Source organism: Penaeus chinensis, chromosome 21, assembly GCF_019202785.1.
Source record: "Penaeus chinensis breed Huanghai No. 1 chromosome 21, ASM1920278v2, whole genome shotgun sequence".
In the NCBI taxonomy this organism is placed as follows: Eukaryota; Metazoa; Arthropoda; class Malacostraca; order Decapoda; family Penaeidae; genus Penaeus; species Penaeus chinensis.
Window position 1 is genome coordinate 10,504,708 of NC_061839.1, and position 10,000 is coordinate 10,514,707.

Below are 10,000 nucleotides of genomic sequence, written 5' to 3' on the forward strand. Positions count from 1 at the left end.
TTAATAACCTCATACATCTCATAAATAAGTGCACATTAACACACTGCCCACACGTTGGACAGACACATTAACACACAATGGTTCTCGAGTTTGACAATTATTAACCCGTTTTTTCTTCACTCACACAGCGTGTACTTAAACCTGATACCCAAGGGCTCCGCATGCCCCTGTACCCACTCGTCCATCAGGGCATCGAGCTCAGCTGAGGCCACGTTGCTCCAGTCGCCTGTGATGCCCTTCCTGAAGAAGCCCCCGACAGCGCCGTTGGTCGAGGAGCTGAGGACCATGGGGACCTGGGCGTCGCGGGCCTTCATCTGCGGGAAGCTGGCATGCTTGGCGACCCTGCAGGAGGCGCGTGCGGGGCGTGAATGGGGAGGGGAAGGGAATTTCACAGGCAAAAGTCTTATACAAAGAATATAGATGAGTACATAGATATATTTATTCGTCGATATCTATGTCTATATATTCATATGTCTCTCTATCTATCTGTAACTATGCAAACACACATACATACATGCAGGCGGACATAAATACATACATGCATGCATAAATACACATATACACACGCACACACACAAATACGTAGATGCACACACACACACACACACACACACACACACACACACACACACACACACACATATATACACATATATATAGTTATTTATTTATCTATTTATCTATTTATCTATTTTCACAAAAGTCAGGTACATTACATCTCCAGCTGCTCTTCGGAAAGCTGTAGGCCCAAGAACCTGCCGAGGTCGTGGAGTTGCTCGAGGCCGCGGAGCTGAAGGTCCTCGTAAAAGACGAAGTGCAGATTAGGATGGCGCCTTCGCTCCCACGCAGGCGCCACGTGGTCCCAGAACTGGCCGTAGAAAACGTCTCCTGCCATGAAGGATTTGGTGAAGGCTTCGAAACTCCCCTCGAACTTATAGGTGTTGATGAGGCGGCAGTGGTGATGGTAGGACACGCACGCGTCCTTGGGGTTGCGGCACACGTACACCACCTGGACACACCGCGAGCGCGGCGGGTAATGCAGGTTGAAAATATTGAATGTCGTCAAGGAAAATGCACCAGCGATATATATATATATATATATATATATATATATATATATATATATATATATATATACACACACATATATATGTATATTTATAAATATACATGCATGAATTATATATATATTTATTTATTTGTTTATCAATACACATAACACTAACACACACATATATTTATACACATACACACACACACACACACATATATATATATATATATATATATATATATATATATATATATATATTCATATTTATAAATACACATAAACACGCACATATATGTATACATATGTGTGTATGTATGTATGTATATATATGTATGTATGTTTATATATATACACATACATATATATGTATGTATGGATATGAATATGTATGTATATGTATATATATATATATATATATATATATATGTATGTATATTTACACACACATACATACATATGTATATATATACATATATATACACATTCACGCACACACACACACACACACACACACACACACACACACACACACACACACACACACACACACATACACACACACACACACACACACACACACACACACACACACACACACACACACACACACACATACATTCACATACACACACATACACAGACATACGCACACATACGCACACACGCACACACAGATACACAGACACACACACACACACACACACACACACACACACATACATACATATATATATATATATATATATATATATGTGTGTGTGTGTGTGTGTGTGTGTGTGTGTGTGTGTGTGTGTGTGTGTGTGTGTGTGTGTGTGTGTAATGAAACATTGACCCATTTTATCATCCAACAGGCCAAAATCCCGTGGCCGAGCCCTACAGAAGAAACTCCCTTCCTCCCCCGAGCAGCCCGGAGCGCCACCCACCCTACACCTGTCCAGGAGATCAGGCCGGTGGAGTGAGAGGGGAAAGTGCGTCTTGATGATCCTTGGCTTGGTGAGATGAGGAGGCTGCGCTGCACACGACTGCAAGATGATGCCGCGATCGGGCCGCCCGTCGGGACAAAGCGAGCGAAATCTCTCCATCACGTATCGGTCTTTCATCTGGTCCTCCAGCCGATAGAGGGCGTCCTATTGGAAAATGACGTGGGAAGTAAAATTACAAGGTCCTTATGTCCGAATCCGTGGCCGAGGGACTTGCGCGAGGAGGCAAAAAACAATTTAAAAAAAACAGTAGTTATATCCAAGATTGTAAGGAGAGTGAGATTATGACGACAAGAATAGATAGATAGATAAATAAATAATAAAGACTCACACTGTCGATGAAATAGGTCCTGTTACCAATGGCCAGACGGTCTGCCTCATCAAGTTCGTCCAAATGAGTCATCCCCCAAAGAATTTCCTGACAACCAAAAATATCGTACTATGGTTAGTCCCTTTATTGTTCAAGAATAGAAGTTTAGGGAGTAAATTGTCATACCATACTTTGTGGCATTGTCAATAAAAAGTATGTGCACGAATTAGATGTTATATAGACTATGATAAAATGTTGAAGCATTTAGAATAACAAAATCATATAAAAATCATTCATAAAAACACTATTTCCATTTAAATCATTGTTACACAGTGCACTCTGCTGTCTCCGCATGGTTCGTCACTGCTATAACTTAATTCACGCCTGGGCAATCGAAGTTTCTAATGCATTTAGTCTGCAGGAACCTATGTTATATGCACCCGAGCTCTGAAAGGGTTACATCAGTGACCGAAGCGTCCCCACCTGCATCCAAGTGGTGCCACACTTCGGGTACGTCATCACCACAATGTCATCGGGCCGGAAGTCAAAGTTGTAGAAGCGCGGGGCCATCTCCTTAAACCTTAAAATATTGATGATCAACTGTGAGAAGAGTAAGCACTTGCCAGAGATGATGGGGTTATTTTCACCACTTGGGGACGATAATCTTCCCATAGAACATTAATGAGGATTGTGATGGTTATAATCATTGCGTACGATGATAAGGGATAGCAGTCAGTCAGTCACTACCACGATATAATGTTGAAATTATGTTTATAATAATGAGAATCTTATAAATCACGAATTCGGAACTATGGTAATTGGAACGATGATAACCCCATAATGAATGGGATTGTATTTTTTATGATAATGATATAATGCTACTTATAACTAGTCTATGGCCATTTTATAAATAAATAAATAAATGATTGTGAGAATATCATCAGCAATAAGAATCTATAGATAATCTGTTCTGTATCTCAAAAAATGCTTAGAATAATTCATTTCCTAAATTTCTGAACATTTTTACCATAATAAGGAAGGAAATATAAATATAAACTACTCGAAATCTATTCTACATGTATGACGAAGAGAATGTCGGTCTGTCTGTCTCTTTGTCTGCCTGTCTGCCTGTCTGTCTGATCTCAATGTATCTCGGAAATGCATGAGTTAATTCAAGAGGAATTTCTAACAGATGCGAGTCTTGAAATATGAAGAAAAAAAAGAATATCAGATATTGAGATCGTAGTTCGAGTTTGTGTGTAATATTCCTTTATAAAGGATTAGCACAGCTTTAAGATTTATGCATCCGGTTACAAGGATGGACGCTACTCAAACGATGGTGATGGTGGCGGTGATGTGATGGTGGTGATGGCGGTGGTGATGTGATGGTGGTGGTGATTTGATGGTGGCGGTGATGTGATGGTGGTGATGGCGGTGGTGATGTGATGGTGGTGGTGATGGTGTTGGTGATGTGATGGTGGTGATGGTGATGTGATGGTGGTTATGGTGGCGGTGATGTGATGGTGGTGGTGATGGTGTTGGTGATGTGATGGTGGTGGTGGTGATGGTGATGTGATGGTGGTTATGGTGGCGGTGATGTGATGGTGGTGGTGATGTGATGGTGGTGGTGATGGTGTTGGTGATGTGATGGTGGTGGTGATGGTGATGTGATGGTGGTTATGGTGGCGGTGATGTGATGGTGTTGGTGATGAGATGGTGGTGATGGTGGCGGTGATGTGATGGTGGTGATGGCGGTGGTGATGTGATGGTGGTGGTGATTTGATGGTGGCGGTGATGTGATGGTGGTGATGGCGGTGGTGATGTGATGGTGGTGGTGATTTGATGGTGGCGGTGATGTGATGGTGGTGATGGCGGTGGTGATGTGATGGTGGTGGTGATTTGATGGTGGCGGTGATGTGATGGTGGTGATGGCGGTGGTGATGTGATGGTGGTGGTGATTTGATGGTGGCGGTGATGTGATGGTGGTGATGGCGGTGGTGATGTGATGGTGGTGGTGATTTGATGGTGGCGGTGATGTGATGGTGGTGGTGATCTGATGGTGATGTGATGGCGGTGATATGATGGTGATGCGATGGTGGTGGTGGTGTTGGTGATGTGATGGTGATGTGATGGCGGTGGTGATGTGATGGTGGTGGTGGTGTTGGTGATGTGATGGCGGTGGTGATGTGATGGTGGTGATGGTGTTGGTGATCTGATGGTGATGTGATGGCGGTGATATGATGGTGATGCGATGGTGGTGATATGATGGTGATGCGATGGTGGTGGTGGTGTTGGTGATCTGATGGTGATGTGATGGCGGTGATATGATGGTGATGCGATGGTGGTGGTGGTGTTGGTGATGTGATGGTGATGTGATGGCGGTGGTGATGTGATGGTGGTGGTGATCTGATGGTGATGTGATGGCGGTGATATGATGGTGATGCGATGGTGGTGGTGGTGTTGGTGATGTGATGGTGATGTGATGGCGGTGGTGATGTGATGGTGGTGGTGGTGTTGGTGATGTGATGGCGGTGGTGATGTGATGGTGGTGATGGTGGTGATGGTGTTGGTGATGTGATGGCGGTGATATGATGGTGATGCGATGGTGGTGGTGGTGTTGGTGATGTGATGGTGATGTGATGGCGGTGATGTGATGGTGTTGGTGATGTGATGGTGGTTATGGTGGCGGTGATGTGATGGTGTTGGTGATGGTGTGGTGATGTGATGGTGGTGATGGTGTTGGTGATGTGATGGTGGTGATGGTGTTGGTGATGTGATGGTGGTGATGGTGGTGGTGATGTGATGGTGGTGATGGTGGTGGTGATGTGATGGTGGTGATGGTGGTGGTGATGTGATGGTGGTGATGGTGTTGGCGATGTGATGGTGTGGTGGTGATGTGATGGTGGGGATGGTGGTGATGTGATGGTGGGGATGGTGGTTATGGTGGTGGTGATGTGATGGTGGTGATAGTGATGGTGGTGATGGTGGTGGTGGTGGTGATGTGATGGTGGTGGTGATGTGATGGTGGTGGTGATGTGATGGTTGTGGTGTGATGGTGGTGGTGATGTGATGGTGGTTATGGTGTTGGTGATGTGATAGTAGTGATAGTGTTGGAGATGTGATGGTGATGGTGTTGGTGATGTGATGGTGGTGATAGTGTTGGAGATGTGATGGTGATGGTGTTGGTGATGTGATGGTGGTGATGGTGTTGGTGATGTGATGGTGGTGATAGTGTTGGTGATGGTGGTGGTGGTGATGTGATGGTGATGTGATGGTGGTGATAGTGTTGATGTGATGGTGATGGTGTTGGTGATGTGATGGTGGTGATAGTGTTGGTGATGTGATGGTGGTGATAGTGTTGGTGATGTGATGGTGGTGGTGATGTGATGGTGGTGATGGTGTTGGTGATGTGATGGTGGTTATGGTGTTGGTGATGTGATGGTGGTGATAGTGTTGGTGATGTGATGGCTATGGTGTTGGTGATGTGATGGTGTTGGTGATGTGATGGTGGTGATAGTGTTGATGTGATGGTGGTTATGGTGGCGGTGATGTGATGGTGATGCGGATGTGATGGTGTTGATGTGATGGTAGTGATGTGATGGTGGGGATGGTGTTGGTGATGTGATGGTGGTGATAGTGTTGGTGATGTGATGGTGGTGATAGTGTTGGTGATGTGATGGTGGTGATAGTGTTGGTGATGTGATGGTGGTGATGGTGTTGGTGCTGTGATGGTGGTGATGGTGTTGGTGATGTGATGGTGGTTATGGTGGTGATGTGCTGGTGTTGGTGATGTGATGGTGGTGGTGATTTGATGGTGGTGGTGATGCGATGGTGGTGGTGATCTGATAGGGTGGTGATGTGATAGTGGTGATAGTGTTGGAGATGTGATGGTGATGGTGTTGGTGATGTGATTGTGGTTATGGTGGTGGTGATGTGATGGTGGTGGTGATAGTGTTGGTAATGTGATGGTGGTGATAGTGTTGGTGATGTGATGGTGGTGATAGTGTTGATGTGATGGTGATGGTGTTGGTGATGTGATGGTGGTGATAGTGTTGGTGATGTGATGGTGGTTATGGTGGTGGTGATGTAATGGTGTTGGTGATGTGATGGTGTTGGTAATGTGATGGTGGTGATGGTGTTGGTGATGTGATGGTGGTGATGTGATGTTGGTGATAGTGTTGGTGATGTGATGGTGGTGGTGATGTGATGGTGGTGGTGGTGATGGTGTTTTCGTCCTGGTGGTGGTGAACATGTTGATAATGACCATCATGCTGCTGCTGGTGATAATGACGATACGGAGAGTGATTAAAATAAAGCCCCTGATGGAAATAAGAACCTTCATAAACCAGCGCTCGCCGATAACAAAGACAATAATAAAGTTAACGACACTAATCATCTTAATGGTTACAGGAGCAAGAAAGGGCTGAAAACCCGAGGCTCACGAGCGGCGACTTGGCAGGCGGCCCCTCACCCGCCACCTTGCTGCCCCCGAGCGATCACGTCTATAAAATCCTGTATGTTGGGGTCCTGGCGCGTTTAATCCTGATTGGCAAGGAGATTTATTGGATTGACAACCCTGCTGAATGGAGTTGGTCTGGCAGTTTAACAAATGTGGAGATTTGCATAATTATCTGCATCGGAAAGAGTTGTTGCGTTGATTAGACGTCAGGCAACGTTGTCATTAGGAATGTCTATTCGTATCTAAGGCAATAATTAAATACATGAAAGGCTGGGTTGGGACGCCTGTCACCGCCGTGTTTGACAAAGGTTTTAGCTCGTTTGACTAATCATTTGCTCTGCTTCTTGCTCGGATTCTTTGCCTTAAAACGCACGCACATACTCACACACTCACAGACAGACACACACACACGCACACACACACACGCGCGCGGACACACGCACACACACACACACAAACACACACATACACACACACACACACACACACACACACACCACACACAGACACGCACGCACGCACGCACGCACGCACACACATACGCACGTACGCACGCACGCACGCACGCACGCACGCACGCACGCACGCACGCACGCACGCACGCACACACACACACACACACACACACACACACACACACACACACACACACACTCAACAAAACTTAAACTGTCGTTCGTCGTTTGTTTCTCATTTGTACTGCGTGGCCTCTAAACACATATTTGACACGGTTGACTTGTCTCGCCTTTACTATGTGCCAGGAATTGCTTTTTATAGAGTTGTAACCGAGGCTCGTGAATGGTTCTGGAGTGGATACTTGCCTGGCGGTTGATTCATTCTTCATTTCAGTAAGGATGAGTGACGTTTGCACTGTATTCTGAGTCTCCCATAATGGGCCTCTTCTTTGATGGATCTCGCTCCTCTCGCCCCATTCAGCCTCGCATTATTATTCATAGAAAGAACAGCTGGCACGTTACATGCAAGGCACTAGATTCTTTATGTTTTGGCGCATTGTTCCCTAGCTGGTCCAAATGAACGCGTCCGGTGCGAGAACTACTCCACATTCATTCTTGTTGTAGATCTAAGTGGGTGTGTCACTGTGTCGCCTACATGGGGGTGGGTGTCTATTGCTGTTATTCTGTTGGCAAGCTTTTTTTTTTTTTCTATGCTCGTCTTTTATTGTACTGTAGATGTACGGGGATAATCAGCCAGATGGAAGTGTGAAGAGTACTGAATTGTATTCAATTTATGATATTCAAAAACCATATAATCAAGAAATAATTGACTATTTCTTATATCATACATGGTATTACAGTAACCACCGTCAGTTTCGTTGATAACAGCAACAGTATATTTTTAAAGGTTTTATAGACTGTAGAACGGTAAGGGTAATGGTAATGGTAATGATGAACTTATTGCTAGATAAGTATTTATATTAGCGATATAGGTGTTTACGTTATTCCCACCGTGGTTTAAGGTATAATGTCGATGTTGAGGGTGATACTGATCATTATAATTGATAATTCCATTACAGTGATGGCAATTAATAATAGCAATGACCATAAATAACAGCTAAGTAACTTTAATTGATATACTGATGATTTTAATCATAAGGCCAATTGAAAAAGATCATATAAATTTCATGATTTCGAAAGCGACCAACGCGTCGAATGCAACAAATCTAGGATTGCAACAACAACAATCCCTGACAATCACGCCAGAGATCGGCGACGCGACGGAGCAGCCAGGCAGCCCTCGGGCGCCTACACCCACCTGGCCTTCATCAACATCCCCCCAGGCTGTGTGCGCACCAGCCCTGTGTAGCCCTTGAACCCCAGGGTCACCAGGCGGGCCTCCTCCTCCGGGGGTAGCTCCTGCACCCTCACCGGGCACCTCCCCGCCTGCCCCTCCCCCTCCTCCGTCATGAAGTGGCCGGGGGACGCGGCGCTGCCCTTGGCGATCCTGCTGTTGGGAGCTGCAGCTCACTCGTTGTTTGATTTGTGTCTCGTCGGCTGGAGGGAGAACAGGTTATTTTTATTTACTTTTTTCTTTTTTTGTAAACAATCTATTTAACACTAAGAAGCCCAAGGTGAGTTTAGGCAGTTACACCACTGTAATATCCATCAGGACTGACGCTGCCTGAAGGGGTCACACGCAGCCTCCGGCCCTTGAGGGAACTGGCTGAGATGAGGCCGGGATGCTGAAGAGCGAGGAGTGACGGCCCGTGATTAACGCACCTGTACACAAGTATCTCGACGGTGTCCACTGCCTCGTGTCTGTCCAGTCAGGGAGATGGATGGACGGTTCATTTGCGAGCACACGTACCCAGGGCTGACCACACATGCACAGACGCACATACTTACGAGCGATCAAAAGATTACGTAACGAGAAGAGACGGGTGATAAATGCTGATAAACATGGTAGAAAAACCCACCATGCACAAATACCGAAAATCAGCCAACAGTTTCGAAATCCTGGATTTCATTTTCAGGTCAATATTGATAATCATGTTTCTTTTAACTTAAAAATTTGCCAAAGAGTTGCGCATATTCTAAATATGACTCAGGAAACAATATTACGACGGCATGACTAGCATATCGAAACGACAATCACCCCAAGATAATGACCCCCATGATAACGGGCATCAGATAGGAAACAATTCTGCGTTGGATAAGATAGCGCCATCATCAGATATAACCGTGGATAGATACCATTTCAGACTTACGTGACACACTTTGAAATAATAAAGAATAATTGCTCTTTGTTTCGTCAGACAGAGACGTAATTACGAACTTGATCGAACCCAAAGTGCCTCCGAAGCCTCGGAAATAAAAAACGCATTTTCTCACCTTGTTCGACACCCCATTAACATTTCTTAACAGGCACGAAATATATATTTATATATTGCTTACTCCTTCGTGACGGTTTCCCCCAGAGCCCTTCGCAACATCGCAGTCAAAGGTCTGTAGAGTGAGACCCGAGGGTGATCTTTTTTAACCATTAGACTAGGGAGGTTATATATAGAACAGGAAACGAGAAGGCGAGCAAAGTTATCTGACGAGGTGGCTCAAGCGTCGTCTTTCCCCTTCACGTTTTGAGGTATTATGGCATTTTTCTTGCTTACCATTGGAGAATTCGGGAAATGGTTTGATTAACCACGTACTTACGTAACTGTTGAATGTTTCTCAGAATGGGAA

General features: G+C 45.1%; 1 protein-coding gene across 2 annotated transcripts in view; it reads right to left on the reverse strand.

Annotated features, from left to right (window-relative positions):
* The window catches only part of LOC125036600 (sulfotransferase 1B1-like), a 9,715-nt gene extending 506 nt beyond the window's left edge, over positions 1 to 9,209 (reverse strand). The window contains exons 1-7 of one of the 2 annotated variants that reach the window (XM_047629337.1): positions 9,041 to 9,209; positions 8,577 to 8,815; positions 2,828 to 2,924; positions 2,366 to 2,452; positions 1,978 to 2,181; positions 717 to 1,009; positions 1 to 342 (exon numbers count right to left, since the gene is read on the reverse strand). The exon at positions 1 to 342 is cut by the window's left edge and continues 506 nt beyond it. In XM_047629337.1, the coding sequence (XP_047485293.1) occupies positions 117 to 342; positions 717 to 1,009; positions 1,978 to 2,181; positions 2,366 to 2,452; positions 2,828 to 2,924; positions 8,577 to 8,728 (1,059 nt within the window). In that variant the 5' untranslated portion in view covers positions 8,729 to 8,815; positions 9,041 to 9,209 and the 3' untranslated portion in view covers positions 1 to 116. Of the gene's footprint in view, positions 343 to 716; positions 1,010 to 1,977; positions 2,182 to 2,365; positions 2,453 to 2,827; positions 2,925 to 8,576; positions 8,816 to 8,937 lie in introns of both variants that reach the window. The other variant, XM_047629338.1, reaches the window with a different exon arrangement.
* Between the last annotated feature and the right edge of the window lie 791 nt (positions 9,210 to 10,000).